Source organism: Ascaphus truei, chromosome 15, assembly GCF_040206685.1.
Source record: "Ascaphus truei isolate aAscTru1 chromosome 15, aAscTru1.hap1, whole genome shotgun sequence".
NCBI classification, from domain to species: domain Eukaryota; kingdom Metazoa; phylum Chordata; class Amphibia; order Anura; family Ascaphidae; genus Ascaphus; species Ascaphus truei.
Window position 1 is genome coordinate 48,972,747 of NC_134497.1, and position 23,747 is coordinate 48,996,493.

The 23,747-nt window shown below is 48.2% G+C and overlaps 1 protein-coding gene across 2 annotated transcripts in view; it reads left to right on the top strand.

Moving 5' to 3' along the window:
- LOC142466933 (uncharacterized) overlaps positions 1–23,747 on the top strand; it is a 57,976-nt gene that overhangs the window by 777 nt on the left and 33,452 nt on the right. The window contains exons 2-7 of one of the 2 annotated variants that reach the window (XM_075572582.1): positions 1,349–1,467; positions 2,633–2,724; positions 5,113–5,276; positions 7,092–7,188; positions 9,605–10,219; positions 14,341–14,465. In XM_075572582.1, the coding sequence (XP_075428697.1) occupies positions 5,253–5,276; positions 7,092–7,188; positions 9,605–10,219; positions 14,341–14,465 (861 nt within the window). In that variant the 5' untranslated portion in view covers positions 1,349–1,467; positions 2,633–2,724; positions 5,113–5,252. The remainder of the gene's footprint in view (positions 1–1,348; positions 1,468–2,632; positions 2,725–5,112; positions 5,277–7,091; positions 7,189–9,604; positions 10,220–14,340; positions 14,466–23,747) is intronic. The other variant, XM_075572583.1, reaches the window with a different exon arrangement.

The following is a 23,747-nucleotide window of genomic DNA, read 5'->3' on the forward strand; positions in this document are numbered from 1 at the left end:
AAACATGGATAGAGCCCGTCACCTTCTATTTGCTGTATCATACAGTTTGTAACGCAAAGCTTTGGTTGAGGAAGTACAAAACCAGACAACCCACTCAGAGGTAGATTTTATTTTTTACAATACATATTCCTCATAGTGGCTGCAAACCAGGCAGAATAAGGTCATGATGAGGAAAAACACATGAGCAACCCCCCCCCCCTCTCTCCTCCAACATACAGTGTATTACAAACATGTTTAGTAACGGTTCCCAAACATGCATCATTCACCTCACTGTTACTTTACATAGCGATTAAACTGCAGACAAGGATTCTGGGTAAAGGCACGCTTATGAAGCCACGTAGGGGTTATCCATTACTGTAACTGTGCTGGGGAGACACCTGGGTAATATGCAAATGTTTTTTTTTACAACAAAAGACAGCACCAATGCTACACCCGATATGACGAATTATATCATTAAATATGTATCTGTCTTCTCATTGCTAGGGGTCATTTAGTCAAATTCTTTGGCCATATTATTCCCACTTCTGCGGATCCTACATTACCTGCAAACGCTGTCTTCACCTCTCAAATAGAGGAAGAAACGTCTTAATAGACAGGTCACTCACAGGTGCATAAGACCGGCTATTTAAAAGTGGGGTAAGGGATCATAAAACCAAGGAGGAACGGTTACAAACCTCCAAACAATTATTTACCAATAGAAATTTCCAAACACACGCAGCCCCTGCAAGCTCAGAACCCAAAGCCACCCCACCGAACATATGTGTTAAAAGGAGTGTGACCTCATGTATGGAACAAAAGACAAAATTACCCAACGCTTCATCCTATATGACAAATTATATAGTTAAATACTTATCTGTCTTCTCATAAGTGAGGGTCATTTAGTCAAATCATTTGGCCAAAGTTAGACCCTTTACTTATGAGAAGAAAGACAGATAGGTATTTAACTATATCATTTGTTATGTAGGATGAAGCATGGGGGCTTTTTGTCGTGTATTACATCAGGGGCGCTCAACTCCAGTCCTCAAGCCCCTCCCAATAGGTCAGGTGTTCAGGGTATCCCTGCTTCAGCACAGGTGGCTCAATCAGCCTTTGATTGAGCCACCTGTGCTGAAGCTGGGATATACTGGAGTTGAGCACCCCTGCATTAGATCATAATCCCGGTGTGGTGGGTGTTGGGTTCAGAGCTTACAGGGGTTGTGAATGCTTTTTAATGCATGTTTCCCAGGTAATACTCTCTCGGGTATCATTCATCTCCCTGAGTGGAGAATAGGTAATTTTTTTGGGGGGGGGGGGGGCGGAGGAAATGATCCCAACTCCTAAATTGTTCTCCCTTCTCCTCTCCGAATAGCCAGTGAATATGTCAATTTGGGCTATTTCCTCATTTGCGCACCGCATGGAATTGCACGCGGCAGAATCGTGTCACAAATGGCAGCGACTTGGAGGGGCGACAACTGATTAATGAATATGGTGAGGTTCATTTCCGTGTGAGTGCCTGTTTTTGGCAGCAACCCCCCCTCCATCTCCCTCCAACACCCCCTAAAATCAAGTACTTCCCCCCACCTTATATGAAGCAGGAGGTCATCCGGGGTTAAATCGAGGCACGTATAGCTCCAGGGATTGAGATATTAATTTATTTTTTGCCAGTACTTGCTGGGAAAAACAAAGATGGCTGCGGGGTCAGCTAGGGTTGCCAGGTGTCCAGTATTAAACTGGACTGTCCTGTATTTGTACACTCTGTCCAGTACAAAATGAGGTAATACTGGGCTGGACTTGTATGTGTCCGGTATTACCTCTCTGGATATAGTGACCTGACCGGCTGGGGGGGCCGCAGGATTTCCCCGAGCAGGGCATATGCTAGGGGGCTGGGCAGCTTCCTCCATCCTGATTGGCTGCATTACCCAGCAAGCAGCCAATCAGGAGGAGGTGTAAGAAGCCTGAGGGTGGGGCCAAGGAGAGGAGGAAACAGCATGGAGCGGAGAGTTGTATGTGTGTGTTTGTCTCGAGCGCGTTGCAGCTTTCACCATTGTGCCCAGTATTATTGGAGAAGCCACCTGGCAACCCTAGGGGTCACCCAGTCGTAAGCTGCAATATCAGCTCACAGTGATGTCACAGCTTTCATTGGCTTCCAGGCTAAGCCTGACAGGCACGCTCCTCTCTTGTCCCTTTCTCCGTTTTACGGACGGTTCACACCCAGTTCTTTTTTTTTCTTCTTCTTTTGTCCATTAGTGACGGGCCTAAGGCGGCAACATTTTGCGGCGGCAAAAATTTCCGTCCCCGTATAATTTGGCCGCGCTGTCTGGCCTATCGGACCTAATGGGAAGGCGCTCGCCTGCGTGGCCGCCTTCTTTCTGCCGCATTCCTGCTCCTTTGGAATCCCACTGTCAAATGGCCCTGTGGACCCCCCACCGTGACGTCGCACGGCGCCTCGTTGCCATGGCAATGGGACATCACGGCGAGACGTTGCTGACGCCGGAATGCCAAAGTAGCAGGAACGCGGCAGAATGGAGGCGGCCACACAGGGAAGAGCTGGCGGGGATGGCGGGAAACGCGGCAGATCTGCGCCTGTACTTCTCTGCTTTTGGCACCAGGCCTCAATAACTTTCATTTTATTTTTTCATGATCCTGCCTCCAGATCTCTAAATCTCCTTCTACTTACTCGCCACGTTTTACCAGCGGGACGCACGCCAGGATTCACAGACCTGCAGAATCAAGCAGCATGGCTCCGTGAGTACACCACCTGTTGCCTGTCATCGTGCTGACTACCTGTTCAGGGGATTATGGACATTTATACACTGACACATTGTGAAACTGGCTTGAATCTAGAGCTGCGGGTTAGCTGTTTCCTGCCTGCTGCGCTGCTTAACCGCGGGGCTGTTTCCTGCCTGCTGCGCTGCTTAACCGCGGGGCTGTTTCCTGCCTGCTGCGCTGCTTAACCGCGGGGCTGTTTCCTGCCTGCTGCGCTGCTTAACCGCGGGGCTGTTTCCTGCCTGCTGCGCTGCTTAACCGCGGGGCTGTTTCCTGCCTGCTGCGCTGCTTAACCGCGGGGCTGTTTCCTGCCTGCTGCGCTGCTTAACCGCGGGGCTGTTACCTGCCTGCTGCGCTGCTTAACCGCGGGGCTGTTTCCTGCCTGCTGCGCTGCTTAACCGCGGGGCTGTTTCCTGCCTGCTGCGCTGCTTAACCGCGGGGCTGTTACCTGCTGCGCTGCTTAACCGCGGGGCTGTTACCTGCCTGCTGCGCTGCTTAACCGCGGGGCTGTTTCCTGCCTGCTGCGCTGCTTAACCGCGGGGCTGTTTCCTGCCTGCTGCGCTGCTTAACCGCGGGGCTGTTTCCTGCCTGCTGCGCTGCTTAACCGCGGGGCTGTTTCCTGCCTGCTGCGCTGCTTAACCGCGGGGCTGTTTCCTGCCGCGCTGCTTAACCGCGGGGCTGTTGCCTGCCTGCTGCGCTGCTTAACCGCGGGGCTGTTACCTGCTGCGCTGCTTAACCGCGGGGCTGTTTCCTGCCTGCTGCGCTGCTTAACCGCGGGGCTGTTTCCTGCCTGCTGCGCTGCTTAACCGCGGGGCTGTTACCTGCCTGCTGCGCTGCTTAACCGCGGGGCTGTTGCCTGCCTGCCTGCTGCGCTGCTTAACCGCGGGGCTGTTACCTGCTGCGCTGCTTAACCGCGGGGCTGTTGCCTGCCTGCTGCGCTGCTTAACCGCGGGGCTGTTTCCTGCCTGCTGCGCTGCTTAACCGCGGGGCTGTTTCCTGCCTGCTGCGCTGCTTAACCGCGGGGCTGTTTCCTGCCTGCTGCGCTGCTTAACCGCGGGGCTGTTACCTGCCTGCTGCGCTGCTTAACCGCGGGGCTGTTTCCTGCCTGCTGCGCTGCTTAACCGCGGGGCTGTTACCTGCCTGCTGCGCTGCTTAACCGCGGGGCTGTTACCTGCCTGCTGCGCTGCTTAACCGCGGGGCTGTTGCCTGCTGCGCTGCTTAACCGCGGGGCTGTTTCCTGCCTGCTGCGCTGCTTAACCGCGGGGCTGTTACCTGCCTGCTGCGCTGCTTAACCGCGGGGCTGTTGCCTGCTGCGCTGCTTAACCGCGGAGCTGTTTCCTGCCTGCTGCGCTGCTTAACCGCGGAGCTGTTACCTGCCTGCTGCGCTGCTTAACCGCGGGGCTGTTGCCTGCTGCGCTGCTTAACCGCGGGGCTGTTACCTGCCTGCTGCGCTGCTTAACCGCGGGGCTGTTACCTGCCTGCTGCGCTGCTTAACCGCGGGGCTGTTTCCTGCCTGCTGCGCTGCTTAACCGCGGGGCTGTTACCTGCCTCCTGCGCTGCTTAACCGCGGGGCTGTTACCTGCTGCGCTGCTTAACCGCGGAGCTGTTTCCTGCCTGCTGCGCTGCTTAACCGCGGAGCTGTTACCTGCCTGCTGCGCTGCTTAACCGCGGGGCTGTTGCCTGCTGCGCTGCTTAACCGCGGGGCTGTTGCCTGCTGCGCTGCTTAACCGCGGGGCTGTTACCTGCCTGCTGCGCTGCTTAACCGCGGGGCTGTTACCTGCCTGCTGCGCTGCTTAACCGCGGGGCTGTTACCTGCCTGCTGCGCTGCTTAACCGCGGGGCTGTTTCCTGCCTGCTGCGCTGCTTAACCGCGGGGCTGTTACCTGCCTGCTGCGCTGCTTAACCGCGGGGCTGTTACCTGCCTGCTGCGCTGCTTAACCGCGGGGCTGTTACCTGCCTGCTGCGCTGCTTAACCGCGGGGCTGTTACCTGCCTGCTGCGCTGCTTAACCGCGGGGCTGTTACCTGCCTGCTGCGCTGCTTAACCGCGGGGCTGTTACCTGCCTGCTGCGCTGCTTAACCGCGGGGCTGTTACCTGCCTCCTGCGCTGCTTAACCGCGGGGCTGTTACCTGCCTCCTGCGCTGCTTAACCGCGGGGCTGTTTCCTGCCTGCTGCGCTGCTTAACCGCGGGGCTGTTACCTGCCTGCTGCACTATATATGCTGCATTATATTTATTTTTACTAAAAGAAGGCTGTGCTTGGTGCTTGTCCTATTTTTGTCTTTTTTGGTATTAACTCGTATGTTAGTATCTTCCTCCTTAAACGTGTTTGTGTGTGTGTTAAAAATCATGATTGTTATTTCCTTTCCAGCTTCTCAGTTTACCATGGTAACCTATAGACAGCACTGGGCTCTGGGGAGATCTCCATTTTAACCGCCCAGACACTTAATATTTCCAACGCTTCTATCTCCTGAACGTTGCGGCAGATTTAAGAATTAAAACGACTTTGGAATGGGCAAGAAGAAATCTCTTAAAGTAAGTAAAATAAAATCAGTGCAGACGGACGCTTTAAATCTAATAATCATAGGTGTCAGATATGAGTTTAAAAAGCTGTCACTGCCATTAGTACACTTTGCCCCTAGAAGGGACAGTCCCCTTAACCCTGTTACTGCCATTAGTACACTTTGCCCCTAGGAGGGACTGCGCCCTTAAACATGTCACTGCCATTAGTACACTTTGCCCCTAGGAGGGACTGACCCTTAACCATGTGTGACAAACGCCCCTCTTTTGTAACGCTGACGTCTGTCTGGGTTCTTCCCGACACAGTCTTCTAGGGTTAATTATACAATAAACAGGATCATGCAAAGTATTACGTTGCTTAACTCAGGCTTCTGCCTGCTTTATTTTCATCCAAATAAGGGACTGCTGCTTTAACATGTGTAGGCAGGAGGCACTCAAGACATTAACCTTCAGCGGTTTACTCATATCAGTGTTATAGCATTTCACAGTGTCACTTTTAAGAACCAAACCAAATCAAATAAACAAAATCCTATCCCATTCAGGGATCTAACTACACAGCAGAATCAGCCTCTCTAACTGCTACTGGGCCAACTAACCTTGTTCCCCAGTTTAAAACAATGCCCTCTCATTTAGTGTCACTAGATGAAGCAAACAGTCTTTTAGATACGGCAATAAACATGTGCTTGTCTTATCTGTTCGTGGTGGGAACTCGGTCCCAAGTGTCCAGGCAAATCTTCTGGTACTGTGATACTTGGAGCGGCCGTTCACCCCGAACTGGATGCAGGGGAGCAGCGAAATCCCCAGTCTCCAGGCTCTAAGAAGAGAGACTGAAATGCAAACCTCTCTGCTCTAAATAACTGTGCTAGTGATTAGGAGAGCAGGTGAAGGAGAACTAGACACATTGTAATCTGTGGTCTGGATTTTCCATCCACCAGCCTGAGTTAATGTGAAGCTGTGGAATGGATCATTTTGCACAATTCCTGCACTTTCTGACCTATAACGGGGCAGAAAGCTGCATAACATCTTTGGACTATGTCACACATTTCACTGCCATTAGTACACTTTGCCCCTAGAAGGGTCTGACCCCTTAACCATGTCACTGCCATTAGTACACTTTGCCCCTAGGAGGGACTGTCCCCTTAACCATGTCACTGTCATTAGTACACTTTGCCCCTAGGGGGGACTGACCCCTTAACCATGTCACAGCCATTAGTACACTTTGCCCCTAGGAGGGACAGTCCCCTTAACCATGTCACTGCCATTAGTACACTTTGCCCCTAGGAGGGACTGACCCCTTAACCATGTCACAGCCATTAGTACACTTTGCCCCTAGGAGGGACAGTCCCCTTAACCATGTCACTGCCATTAGTACACTTTGCCCCTAGGAGGGACAGTCCCCTTAACCATGTCACTGTCATTAGTACACTTTGCCCCTAGGAGGGACTGAGTCACTGCCATTAGTACACTTTGCCCCTAGGAGGGACTGATCCCTTAACCATGTCACTGCCATTAGTACACTTTGGCCCTAGGAGGGACTGACCCATTAACCCTGTCACTGCCATTAGTACACTTTGCCCCTAGGAGGGACTGACCCCTTAAACATGTCACTGCCATTAGTACATTTTGCCCCTAGGAAGGATTTCCACTGTAATGGGGCCTGTCTCTTTCTAAGGAAGCTGATAACACTCATTTACAAATATGTTTGTATTACATTAAACCGCCCCTTTTCTTCTTGTATTTTTTCCGGTTACTGGCAACTTAAAAAAATCACTGGGTCACCTCGCAATTGTGTGTACGAACCGGTTCTATTAAGAGTTACCTGTGTTTCAGATACAAATAAAGTCTGAGCAGGAGTGGGAATATATAGATGAAGAGAAGGAAACTTCCAGCGATGTGATGGAAAATGACCAGTCCCGTAGTTCTCTGGGTAAGAGGCAATTTGTGAAATCGTACCAACGATGTCAGCAGTTGTGTGGGTTTCTGTGGGGGTCAGTGTGTGTGTTTCCATGGGGGTCAGTGTGTGTTTCTGTGGGGGGTCAGTGTGTTTCCGTGGGGGGTCAGTGTATGTTTCCATGGGGGGTCAGTGTATGTTTCCATGGGGGTCAGTGTATGTTTCCGTGGGGGGTCAGTGTGTTTCCGTGGGGGGTTAGTGTGTGTTTCCGTGGGGTCAGTGTGTGTGTTTCCATGGGGGTCAGTGTGTGTTTCTATGGGGGGTCAGTGTGTTTCCGTGGGGGGTCAGTGTATGTTTCCGTGGGGGGTCAGTGTATGTTTCCGTGGGGGGTCAGTGTGTTTCCGTGGCGGGTCAGTGTATGTTTCCATGGGGGTCAGTGTATGTTTCCGTGGGGGGTCAGTGTGTTTCTGTGGGGGGTCATTGTGTGTTTCCGTGGGGTCAGTGTGTCGGGTAGAGATAGGCACAATCAGACATTTAGTCACGACCGTTGTCGGCACCAGCGTTTGGCTTTTGCCACTATAAGGTAAGTTGGGGTTACGGATATGGGTTTTTGGGTAAATAGTTAGTTAGTTTTTTAGGGCAGGGAATTGTGATTATTGGCTTAGAGTAAGAGGTGAAGGTTTTTAGGGAAGGGGGTAGCATTAGTGTTAGGGCATATTAGGGCAAGGGGTAAGGTTATGGGCTTACCTTGGTGGAGAAATGGCCGACGGAGAGCTGTCCCGGTGGCAAGGTGAGTGGCGGCTAGCTGCCGCGCCCAGCTGTCCTAGACCGGAGATGGGCGCACGTGTCAATTTTATTTGCAACTCCCCCCCACCAAAAAAATAAATATTAAAACAGCGACTCCTCACTGCCCCCCTAACCCCCCCAAAAAAGACAACAAGAGAAAGAGAGGAGCTAGAACATGAGGTCATTCTCTGAAGCTGGGCCACACGGGTAATGTGAGGGAGTACTTCTTGACGGAAAGGGTGGTGGATTCAGGGAAAAGACTCCCAGCAGAGGTGGTAGGGGCGAACACAGGAAATGAATTATAAGAAATGCCTGAGATCGACAGAAGGGTGTCCTAAATCGGAAAGAAAGCCAATGATCAAGGAGGGTCAGAGGTTTTACAGCAGATAAGAAAATGGGTTGACTGGGTGGGCTTCGTGGTTCTCATCGGAGCCGTCCGATTCTATGTTTCTATGATTTTAGAACTAAGACTTTGAGCCCACTTGTAGTTTCGTTGTGGGATAGTTACCCCGATCGGCACTATTGCAGTGTACGATAGCAGGTCTCTTTAAGAGCATCTCCTTTGAAATCCCAAAGCTCCCTGTTGCCTGGATGTTTCTCCAGCGGATTACACATCTCGATTCATGGCGGCAGCAGCTGAGGAAGGGGTGGCACTGGCACGTAGGACGTTTCTGAGGTCCTGTGTAGTTTTAGAGTGAGTCATCAAGTTGAAATCGGGAGTTCCATCTAATTAGCTCAATTAGAATGATGAACATGTCATTCTGTTAAAAGGCATCTTAAAGGAGCAAACTAAGCAGGGTTTTTTTTTTATACATAGGGTTGAAGCAGGGGGTCTCCAGGACTGAACCCCATTAATTTCAGCTCTGGGGACCCTCTGCTTCCCGAGATACTTCCCTCCGTAGGGGGCGCTGGTATCTCTGCAACGTTTTAAGCTCCCGTGTCACGCAGGCCAATAGGAAGCTGCACCGGATGACATCACAGCTTCCTATTGGCCCGCAGGGCGCGAGAGCTTTGAAAGCGGTCAATACGTGATACCTGCTAGCTGAGTGGAGCGGCTACCGGCGACCCCTACAGAGGTCTGTAAAAACTGGCGATTTTGGGGGGGTGGGGGTGCATTTAAAAAAAAAAAAAATTTAACATAGGATTGAAGCAGGGGATCTCAGAGCTGAAATTTAATGGGGTTAGCAGGAGACCCCCTGCTTCAATCCCATGTTAAAAAAATAAAAAAAAATTGGCCGAACAATATGGCCCTCTTTTGATGGCCTCTTTCAATGAAGGAGCTATGCAGAAGAAACCTAATTAGTGCAATTAAAATGATGAACTTGCATGTCGTTCCGTGAAAGGGCATCTTAACCTACCCATAAAAATATTTCCACACCCATTTTGATAAATATGGCGATTCCTAATACTGAGAGCTACTGTTGCATTAAAACGGCAAGAAATTAAGATTCAGACCAAATCAAAGTCAGAAATAGATCAGCACCAGATGTTATGACTTCATTTTTTTTTTTTGGGGGGGGGATTGCTGCTTTAAGAGGGAGAGAGATTAGATAGTGGGATGGAGTTCAGATCATGCAATCCGGGTGGATTATGCTCAATACGATGAAGACTTCTCATTATGTAATGACCACCCTTCCACCTTATGCAATCCATCTTTGTCTGGCAGCTCCGCCAACGGGGCAGGCAACAGTCTCAAGGCGTCGGCAAGCCAAAGTACTAAAGAAGAAGGCAAGATTCACCCCAGAGGAGTTGGTCATTGTAGCGGAAGAGCTTTCTACCCACAACAAGCTGCTCTTCAGCGTCCAGCACGACCCAGCCAAAGCCCAGCGGAAGGACACCAAGTGGGCCGATATCTTGAAGAGAGTGAATGCTCAGGGAGTCACTTCTCGGACCATTGCAGACATCAAGAAAAGGTGGCATGACTTGAGGAGGGCAGCCAGGAAGAAGCTCCTCAAGATAAGAAGAGAAGAGGCAAAGGCAGAAGGGGGGTCACCAAGCGAGAGGACGCGGCTCACCCGTCTAGAAAAGATGGCAGCCAAGACTATGACCCCCAAGATGATCTATTCGGTTAGCAGAAGGGAGGACACACTAGACATTGAGGAAGAAGAAGAGCCACCATCTGCTCAGTGCTCACCGATGGTTGAGGAGCTAGAGGAAGATCCTTATGAGACACAACCAGAGGCATATCCTCTACTTAATGTCCAGGTGGGGACATCTGAAGAGGTCAGTGATGGAGGCAACCACAGATGGGCAGAAAATAATTCTGAGGCCAATGCACCCTGTAAGTCTCTTTCTGAATGTTCCATGAGTATTGTATTTTCAGTATACCTTCTATAAATCCCCCATGTGCATTTAGGGCTATATTGGCTACCCAGTGCTTGACATTTAAGTGCCTTATGGCCCATCTATTCCATTGGAGCATAAGGTGCTTTAAGGCTTTTCATCGTTTAGTTAACCTTTCCCATAGTATTTTGTATTTCTTTTATCACTTTTCCCCCCTCTTTTGTTGAGACAGAGATAAAGGGAATAGTCCCACTTAACAAACCAATCAAACAGCTCCCCAAGGTATCACCCAACACACATCAGTTTCCCTCATACACTATAAGGTATCACCCAACACACATCAGTTTCCCTCATACACTATAAGGTATTACCCAACACACATCAGTTTCCCTCATACACTATAAGGTATCACCCAACACACATCAGTTTCCCTCATACACTATAAGGTATTACCCAACACACATCAGTTTCCCCTCATACACTATAAGGTATCTCCCAACATACATTGGTTTCCCTCATACACTATAAGGTATCACCCAACACACATCAGTTTCCCTCATACACTATAAGGTATTACCCAACACACATCAGTTTCCCTCATACACTATAAGGTATTACCCAACACACATCAGTTTCCCTCATACACTATAAGGTATTACCCAACACACATCAGTTTCCCTCATACACTATAAGGTATTACCCAACACACATCAGTTTCCCTCATACACTATAAGGTATTACCCAACACACATCAGTTTCCCTCATACACTATAAGGTATTACCCAACACACATCAGTTTCCCTCATACACTATAAGGTATCACCCAACACACATCAGTTTCCCTCATACACTATAAGGTATCACCCAACACACATCAGTTTCCCCCACATACTCTATAAAGGTATCACCCAACACACATCAGTTTCCCTCATACACTATAAGGTATTACCCAACACACATCTGTTTCCCTCATACACTATAAGGTATCACCCAACACATATCAGTTTCCCTCATACACTATAAGGTATTACCCAACACACATCAGTTTCCCCTCATACACTATAAGGTATCTCCCAACATACATCGGTTTCCCTCATACACTATAAGGTATCACCCAACACACATCAGTTTCCCCCACATACTCTATAAAGGTATTACCCAACACACATCAGTTTCCCTCATACACTATAAGGTATTACCCAACACATATCAGTTTCCCTCATACACTATAAGGTATTACCCAACACACATCTGTTTCCCTCATACACTATAAGGTATCTCCCAACACACATCAGTTTCCCCCTAATACACTAAAAGGTATCACCCAACATACATCAGTTTCCCCCTAATACACTATAAGGTATCTCCCAACACACATCAGTTTCCCCCTAATACACTATAAGGTATCACCCAACACACATCAGTTTCCCTCATACACTATAAGATATTACCCAACACACATCAGTTTCCCTCATACACTATAAGGTATTACCCAACACACATCAGTTTCCCTCATACACTATAAGGTATTACCCAACACACATCAGTTTCCCTCATACACTATAAGGTATTACCCAACACATATCAGTTTCCCTCATACACTATAAGGTATTACCCAACATACATCAGTTTCCCCCTAATACACTATAAGGTATTACCCAACACACATCAGTTTCCCTCATACACTATAAGGTATTACCCAACACACATCAGTTTCCCTCATACACTATAAGGTATCACCCAACACACATCAGTTTCCCCTCATACACTATAAGGTATCACCCAACATACATCAGTTTCCCCTCATACACCATAAGGTATCTCCCAACACACATCAGTTTCCCTCATACACTATAAGGTATCACCCAACATACATCATTTTCCCCTCATACACCATAAGGTATCACCCAACATACATCGGTTTCCCTCATACACTATAAGGTATCACCCAACACACATCGGTTTCCCTCATACACTATAAGGTATCTCCCAACACACATCAGTTTCCCTCATACACTATAAGGTATCACCCAACATACATCATTTTCCCCTCATACACCATAAGGTATCACCCAACATACATCGGTTTCCCTCATACACTATAAGGTATTACCCAACACACATCAGTTTCCCTCATACACTATAAGGTATTACCCAACACACATCAGTTTCCCTCATACACTATAAGGTATCACCCAACACATATCAGTTTACCTCATACACTATAAGGTATTACCCAACATACATCAGTTTCCCCTCATACACTATAAGGTATCACCCAACATACATCGGTTTCCCTCATACACTATAAGGTATACCCCAACATACATCAGTTTCCCCTCATACACCATAAGGTATTACCCAACACACATCAGTTTCCCTCATACACTATAAGGTATCTCCCAACACACATCAGTTTCCCCCTAATACACTATAAGGTATCACCCAACATACATCAGTTTCCCCCTAATACACTATAAGGTATCTCCCAACACACATCAGTTTCCCCCTAATACACTATAAGGTATCACCCAACATACATCAGTTTCCCCCTAATACACTATAAGGTATCACCCAACATACATCAGTTTCCCCCTCATACACTATAAGGTATCTCCCAACACACATCAGTTTCCCCCTAATACACTATAAGGTATCACCCAACATACATCAGTTTCCCCGTAATACACTATAAGGTATCTCCCAACACACATCAGTTTCCCCCTAATACACTATAAGGTATCACCCAACACACATCAGTTTCCCCCTAATACACTATAAGGTGTCTCCCAACACACATCAGTTTCCCCCTAATATACTATAAGGTATCTCCCAACACACATCAGTTTCCCTCATACACTATAAGGTATCTCCCAACACACATCAGTTTCCCTCATACACTATAAGGTATCTCCCAACACACATCAGTTTCCCTCATACACTATAAGGTATCTCCCAACACACATCAGTTTCCCCCTAATACACTATAAGGTATCACCCAACATACATCAGTTTCCCCGTAATACACTATAAGGTATCTCCCAACACACATCAGTTTCCCCCTAATACACTATAAGGTATCACCCAACACACATCAGTTTCCCCCTAATACACTATAAGGTGTCTCCCAACACACATCCGTTTCCCCCTAATATACTATAAGGTATCTCCCAACACACATCAGTTTCCCTCATACACTATAAGGTATCTCCCAACACACATCAGTTTCCCTCATACACTATAAGGTATCTCCCAACACACATCAGTTTCCCTCATACACTATAAGGTATCTCCCAACACACAGTTTCCCCCTAATACACTATAAGGTATCTCCCAACACACATCAGTTTCCCTCATACACTATAAGGTATCTCCCAACACACATCAGTTTCCCTCATACACTATAAGGTATCTCCCAACACACAGTTTCCCCCTAATACACTATAAGGTATTACCCAACACACATCAGTTTCCCCCTAATACACTATAAGGTATCTCCCAACACACATCAGTTTCCCCCTAATACACTATAAGGTATCACCCAACACACATCAGTTTCCCCCTAATATACTATAAGGTATCTCCCAACACACATCAGTTTCCCCCTAATATACTATAAGGTATCTCCCAACACACATCAGTTTCCCCCTAATATACTATAAGGTATCTCCCAACACACATCAGTTTCCCCCTAATATACTATAAGGTATCTCCCAACACACATCAGTTTCCCTCATACACTACGCAGGGGTGCACAAACTTTTTTGTCTGCACCCCCTGGCTGCTCCCCACCCCCCCCTTACTTTTTCTCTGATGTCATGTTGCCATTTGACTCCGCGTTGCCATGGTGATGCGTCGCCAGAAGCCTCCAGAAACGAGGTAAGGGATATACAGCGGCCTCGCGTGCTCCCCCAGCATTTTATTTCATGTTGTGGGGAACAGCGCGGGGCCTTTGTAAGAGCGGCACCCTCCAGTTTGCACATCCCCTGCTATAAGGTATCACCCCACACATCAGTTCTCCCCGGACATACCTGGGAAGTGGCAGGTCAGCTTAGCCTGCAAGTCAGCGTCCTGTAAGTGTGACCCCAGCTTTAACCATTCCCTCTTTTGTTTAATTAGGTCACAGCTCCTATTCAGATGACATGTTTAATCTCAAGATGCAGGTGTTTTCAGAAAGCGCCACCACGCCTGTTCAACAGCCATCTGCACAAGGGCCACCCACTCCTCCCCCTGACTCTCTGTGTGTAAGTGTCTTTGCTGTGTGACCTTTATCTTCATATGTCTCGTGAACACACAATCGCTACGTTAACCCAGGGTATCTGGTCACACAGAGACAGGATGTATGCATTAAACTCCCGGTGCATACAACAAGCCCTTGCACACAAACACACTAGCACACACACACACACACACCTCCACATAGACACGCAGTTACATATATACACACACACACAGTTACTTACACACAGATCCCTGCATACACACACACACACACACACACACAGTTACTTACACAGAGACACCTGAACATACACACACGCAATTACTTACATACACACACAGTTACTTACACACAGATACCTGCACATATTCACAGGCACTTAAACACAGACACCTGCACATACTTACACACACACACAAACGCAGTTACTTACATACACACGCACACAGTTACTTACACACAGACACCTGCATATACACACAGTTACTTACATAAACACATGCAGTTACTTACATATACACACCTGCACATACACACACACACACACACACACGCAGTTACTTACATACACACATACACCTGCACATACATACACGCACGCTGTTACTTACACACAGACACCTGCACATAAATACATACAGTTACTTACACACACACACAAACGCAGTTACTTACATACACACGCACACAGTTACTTAAACACAGACACCTGCATATACACACAGTTACTTACATAAACACATGCAGTTACTTACATATACACACCTGCACATACACACACACGCAGTTACTTACATACACACATACACCTGCACATACATACACGCACGCTGTTACTTACACACAGACACCTGCACATAAATACATACAGTTACACACACACACACACACACACACACACACACACACACACACACACACACACACACACACACACACACACGCAGTTACTTACATACACACGCACACACACACACACACACAGTTACTTACACACAGACACCTGCATATACACACACATACTTACATACACACATGCAGTTACTTACACACATTTACCTGCACATACACACAAGCAGGTACTTACATACACACACCTGCACATATCCCAGCACACATGCTGTCGCTTACACATAGGCCCTTGCAGACATGCACACATCACATGAAGTCAGTTATGCACTGATCTCTTCAGAGGGCAGGGAGGTTGTTGAGACCCTGTTTCACCTGTTGCGCATAGCGGGCCCAGCGGTCAGAGTGACCCGGACGATCCCGGAAGTTCCGTCTAACTTCTGATCCGGACCATATTCTGGGTTCACCTGATGGCGGCCCTGCACGCAGTCACTTACACACACACACATCCCTGCACGCAGTCACTTACACACACACATATCCCTGCACGCAGTCACTTACACACACATCCCTGCACGCAGTCACTTACACACACATCCCTGCACGCAGTCACTTACACACACATCCCTGCACGCAGTCACTTACACACACACATATCCCTGCACGCAGTCACTTACACACACATATCCCTGCATGCAGTCACTTACACACACATCCCTGCACGCAGTCACTTACACACACATATCCCTGCACGCAGTCACTTACACACACATATCCCTGCATGCAGTCACTTACACACACACATATCCCTGTACGCAGTCACTTACACACACACACATCCCTGAACGCAGTCACTTACACACACGCACACACACACATATCCCTGTACGCAGTCACTTACACACACACATCCCTGCACGCAGTCACTTATACACACACACATCCCTGCACGCAGTCACTTACACACACATATCCCTGCACGCAGTCACTTACACACATATCTCTGCACGCAGTCACTTACACACACACATCCCTGCACGCAGTCACTTACACACACACATCCCTGCACGCAGTCACTTACACACACACATCCCTGCACGCAGTCACTTACACACATATCCCTGCACGCAGTCACTTACACACAAACATATCCCTGCACGCAGTCACTTACACACACATCCATGCACGCAGTCACTTACACACACACATATCCCTGCACGCAGTCACTTACACACACACATATCCCTGCACGCAGTCACTTACACACACACACATCCCTGCACGCAGTCACTTACACACACATATCCCTGCACACAGTCACTTACACACACACATCCATGCACGCAGCCACTTACACACACACATATTCCTGCACGCAGTCACTTACACACACACATCCATGCACGCAGCCACTTACACACACATATTCCTGCACGCAGTCACTTACACACACACATCCATGCACGCAGCCACTTACACACACACATATCCCTGCACGGAGTCACTTACACACACATATCCCTGCACACAGTCACTTACACACACACATCCCTGCACACAGTCACTTACACACACACATCCCTGCACGCAGTCACTTACACACACACATCCCTGCACGCAGTCACTTACACGCAGTCACTTACACAGACACACATCCCTGTACGCAGTCACTTACACACACACACTTCCCTGCACGCAGTCACTTACACACACACATCCCTGCACGCAGTCACTTACACACACATATCCCTGTACGCTGTCACTTACACACACACACACATCCCTGCACGCAGTCACTTACACACACGCACACACACACACATATCCCTGCACGCAGTCACTTACACACACACATCCCTGCACGCAGTCACTTACACACACACATATCCCTGTACGCTGTCACTTACACACACACACATATCCCTGTACGCAGTCACTTACACACACACACACACATCCCTGCAAGCAGTCACTTACACACACACACCTATCCCTGCACGCAGTCACTTACACACACACACATATCCCTGCACGCAGTCACTTACACACACATCCCTGCACACAGTCACTTACACACACACATATCCCTGCACGCAGCCACTGACACACACACACATCCCTGCACACAGTCACTTACACACACATCCCTGCACTCAGTCACTTACACACACACATCCCTGCACGCAGTCACTTACACACACACATCTCTGCACGCAGTCACTTACACACACATCCCTGCACGCAGTCACTTACACACACATCCCTGAACGCAGTCACTTACACACACACACACACACACACATCCCTGCACGCAGTCACTTACACACACACACACACACACATCCCTGCACGCAGTCACTTAGACACACACATATCCCTGCACGCAGCCACTTACACACACATCCCTGCACGCAGCCACTTACACACACATCCCTGCACGCAGTCACTTACACACACATCCCTGCACACAGTCACTTACACACACATCCCTGCACGCAGCCACTTACACACACACATCCCTGCACGCAGCCACTTACACACACACACACATCCCTGCACGCAGTCACTTACACACACATCCCTGCACACAGTCACTTACACACACACATCCCTGCACGCAGCCACTTACACACAAATCCCTGCACGCAGTCACTTACACACACACATCCCTGCACGCAGTCACTTACACACATCCCTGCACGCAGTCACTTACACACACACACATCCCTGCACGCAGTCACTTACACACACACATCCCTGCACGCAGTCACTTAAACACACACATCCCTGCATGCAGTCACTTACACACACACATCCCTGCACGCAGTCACTTACACACACATATTCCTGCATGCAGTCACTTACACACACACATATCCCTGTACGCAGTCACTTACACACACACACACACATCCCTGCACGCAGTCACTTACACACACGCACACACACACATATCCCTGTACGCAGTCACTTACACACACACACATCCCTGCACGCAGTCACTTACACACACATATTCCTGCATGCAGTCACTTACACACACACATATCCCTGTACGCAGTCACTTACACACACGCACACACACACACACATATCCCTGTACGCAGTCACTTACACACACACACATCCCTGCACGCAGTCACTTACACACACACACACATCCCTGCACGCAGTCACTTACACACACACACATATCCCTGCACGCAGTCACTTACACACACATATTCCTGCATGCAGTCACTTACACACACACATATCCCTGTACGCAGTCACTTACACACACGCACACACACACACACATATCCCTGTACGCAGTCACTTACACACACACATATCCCTGCACGCAGTCACTTACACACACACACATATCCCTGTACGCAGTCACTTACACACATACACATCCCTGCACGCAGTCACTTACACACACACACATCCCTGCACGCAGTCACTTGCACACACATCCCTGCACGCAGTCACTTACACACACACACATCCTTGCACGCAGTCACTTACACACATATCCCCGCACGCAGTCACTTAGGCCTCGGGCATGGTCAGCGCTTAGGCGCTGACCCGTGCTGAGGCGTGCTCACGCTCGGCACTGAGCCCCTGCAGCCGCAATGAGAGCGGCTTTAACAGGGGCTCGCGCACGCTTCCGCACGCCTGTGGAAGCTTGTGTCTTAACAAATGTTACGTTTTGGAGCTTGCCGGAGCGCAGGGCCGGTCACGTGAGCGGTTCGTCCAATGAGGGTGAACCAGCTCCGTGACGTCACTGGCCCGCCCCCAGACCTGCCCACGGACAGCGCGTGCTCTAAGGCCAGAAAAAGCACGGCTTTCCCTGAGCCTCAGCGCGCCTCCGCACGTGTGAAGTGTCTATGCCCGAGGCCTTACACACACATCCCTGCACGCAGTCACTTACACACACACATATCCCTGCACACAGTCACTTACACACACACATATCCCTGCACACAGTCACTTACACACACACACATATCCCTGCACGCAGTCACTTACACACACACACACATATCCCTGCACGCAGTCACTTACACACACACATATCCCTGCACACAGTCACTTACACACACACACATATCCCTGCACGCAGTCACTTACACACACACACACATATCCCTGCACGCAGTCACTTACACACACACATATCCCTGCACACAGTCACTTACACACACACATATCCCTGCACGCAGTCACTTACACACACACATATCCCTGCACACAGTCACTTACACACACACATATCCCTGCACACAGTCACTTACACACACACACATATCCCTGCACGCAGTCACTTACACACACACACACACACACACACACACACACACACACACACACACACATATATCCCTGCACGCTGTCACTTACACACACACATCCCTGCACGCAGTCACTTACACACACACATATCCCTGCACACAGTCACTTACACACACACACATATCCCTGCACGCAGTCACTTACACACACACACACACACACACACACACACACACACACACACACATATATCCCTGCACGCTGTCACTTACACACACATATCCCTGCACGCAGTCACTTACACACACACATATCCCTGTACGCAGTCACTTACACACACACATATCCCTGTACGCAGTCACTTACACACACACATATCCCTGCACGCAGTCACTTACACGCAGTCACTTACACACACACATATCCCTGCACGCAGTCACTTACACGCAGTCACTTACACACACATATCCCTGCACGCAGTCACTTACACACACACATATCCCTGCACGCAGTCACTTACACACACACACATATCCCTGCACACAGTCACTTACACACACACATATCCCTGTACGCAGTCACTTACACACATACACATCCCTGCACGCAGTCACTTACACACACACACATCCCTGCACGCAGTCACTTGCACACACATCCCTGCACGCAGTCACTTACACACACACACATCCTTGCACGCAGTCACTTACACACATATCCCCGCACGCAGTCACTTAGGCCTCGGGCATGGTCAGCGCTTAGGCGCTGACCCGTGCTGAGGCGTGCTCACGCTCGGCACTGAGCCCCTGCAGCCGCAATGAGAGCGGCTTTAACAGGGGCTCGCGCACGCTTCCGCACGCCTGTGGAAGCTTGTGTCTTAACAAATGTTACGTTTTGGAGCTGCACGCAGTCACTTACACACACACATATCCCTGCACGCAGTCACTTACACACACACACACACATATCCCTGCACGCAGTCACTTACACACACATATCCCTGCACGCAGTCACTTACACACACACACACACACATATCCCTGCACGCAGTCACTTACACACACACATATCCCTGCACGCAGTCACTTACACACACCTATCCCTGCACGCAGTCACTTACACACACACACATATCCCTGCACACAGTCACTTACACACACACATATCCCTGCACGCAGTCACTTACACACACACATATCCCTGTACGCAGTCACTTACACACACACATATCCCTGCACGCAGTCACTTACACGCAGTCACTTACACAGACACACATCCCTGTACGCAGTCACTTACACACACACACTTCCCTGCACGCAGTCACTTACACACACACATCCCTGCACGCAGTCACTTACACACACATATCCCTGTACGCTGTCACTTACACACACACACATATCCCTGCACGCAGTCACTTACACGCAGTCACTTACACACACACATATCCCTGCACGCAGTCACTTACACGCAGTCACTTACACACACATATCCCTGCACGCAGTCACTTACACACACCTATCCCTGCACGCAGTCACTTACACACACACATATCCCTGCACGCAGTCACTTACACACACACACATATCCCTGCACACAGTCACTTACACACACACATATCCCTGTACGCAGTCACTTACACACACACATATCCCTGCACGCAGTCACTTACACACACACACATATCCCTGCACACAGTCACTTACACACACATATCCCTGCACACAGTCACTTACACACACACACATATCCCTGCACGCAGTCACTTACACACACACACATATTCCTGCACGCAGTCACTTACACACACACACACATCCCTGCACGCAGTCACTTACACACACACACATATCCCTGCACGCAGTCACTTACACGCACACCTATCCCTGCACGCAGTCACTTACACACACACACACACACATATCCCTGCACGCAGTCACTTACACACACACATATCCCTGCACGCAGTCACTTACACACATATCCCTGTACGCAGTCACTTACACACACCTATCCCTGAACGCAGTCACTTACACACACACATCCCTGCACGCAGTCACTTACACACATATCCCTGCACACAGTCACTTACACACTTGAAAATCAACCCCACACTGATGAGACCCATCAAGGTCGAAACAGCTGTCTGTGGGTGGTTTTCTGGGTATGCACCTTAACCCTGGCTGTGCTCAAAGCTGTGACCATGCAGCAAGCTTAAGCCTATAGGGAACCATGTTTAAAATGGTTTTTGAGGCAAAAAGTGACACTGTGTGCTCATTTGCATGTCATTTCCCAGAATCCCTTGCTGCAGTGGAAGTGCTGTATGTTGGGTGACGATGGGGAAAGGCGGGGTTTCAGACCTGCCTAAGACATGCAGATGAGCATACAGTTATATTTGCATATTTGCTTTCCTGTGGAGGGTTTTTGTCACTTTTTTTACTCACCATAACTTAACTCAGTATTATTATATATACTGTAAATATTCCTGTATATTCATTTGCATGTCTTAGACAGGTCTGCAACCCTGTCTTTCACCATTATCACCCAGCAAACAGCACTTCTACGGCAGCAAGGGATTCTGGGAAATGACATGCAAATGAGCACACTGTGCCACTTTTTATCTCATGCTCACATTACATGAGCAACCCTTAGCCAATGCATGCTGCTTTAAACACAGCTTTTAAGCAAGGGCTTGGGAGATGCAAAGTCAGTTAACCCACTCACAGACATGTTTCAACCTTGATGGGTACATATATATATATACAGAAAAGGAGTGAAAAGTAGCGCCAATCGTGAAACAATAATAAATATAAGATAATATCAAATTGATTCAAATAACCTCAAAAGTAAAATAATATGATCCCAAAACTTATAAATTAAATACGAACTAGAATATACACTCTAATACAAAAAATGTGTACATATAAAAATAAAATAAATAGTCCAAGTGCAAATGTCCAAACCTTAAGGTAAGTCCTGAAAGGTGACAACAGGATGATGTACAGGATCCAGGGATCCACGGCAGCTCTCAAATGGAAGAACCAGTTCCAATGTGAAATCTATAAGAACAAAAAAACAGAGAGCGCACGCCCCATAGTGTAACACTGTAACATTTAATATGGGGAGGGAATGGTGGGGGGATTAAAAACACTCACAATAAATAAGTGATATTAAGGCAATTTGTGATATATAATCACCACCGAGGCAGGTAACATCTGATGACAGGTATGCAGTCCAACACCAACTGGAACAGGACACCCGACAGTGTTCAAGATCACTCAAAGTCCTCCATATAATGTGGTATCAGAGCAGGCCTCGATATTGAATCCTGCACTCTCCGGCCGTAAAGAGTGCACACAGCGTGATGACGCAATGTCGCGAGGTACGTCCCTGACGCGTTTCGTCGCAACAAATGCAACTTTATCAAAGGGAATGTCCCTGAGCAGTAATGGCAGTGCTATTATACTAGAGTGCCTCGATCGTAATAGGTTAATCAATTAGCAATGATTCCGCCCCTAAAAAGGGAACCAGAATGTTTTAGGAATCAGATAGTGGTGTTTAAAAAGGAATAAGCGAACACTCAAGCATAAACGACTGACATAAATGACTACTGATAGCATATCAACATCTACTACTACAAACAAAGCTTAAATCACTACAAACATATATTATAAACGAGCATAATTAAATGTAATGATAAAAAATATATATAATAATTATTACTCAAAATCATAAAAAGGCTAAAAATATATTATAATGTTACAGTTCTAATAAAAAATACATAATCATAAAATACATTATAAAGTAACATAGTTACCCTCATATTATCATATTATCAACCCATTAGTCTAATAATGTCAGTGTGTGCTAACACACCCGTACACACTAAAGCACAAACATAATAATTGTATGCACAAAGAATGTATATCAGATAGTGCACGCACACACAGATACCAAATGCTAGTGATATATAGCTAGACAGGATGTATATATAACGATATTAACAAGAGAAGAAAAAGGGAAATGGGAAATGTAAGGGAGGGATATAAATAGGGGGGGGGAAGGAAATGGGGAAAAGGGGTGGAAGGAGCGGAGGGAGGAATGGGAAGTGGAGGGGAAGGAAGGGAAATGGGGAAAAGGGGGGGAAGGGACATTCCCTTTGATAAAGTTGCAT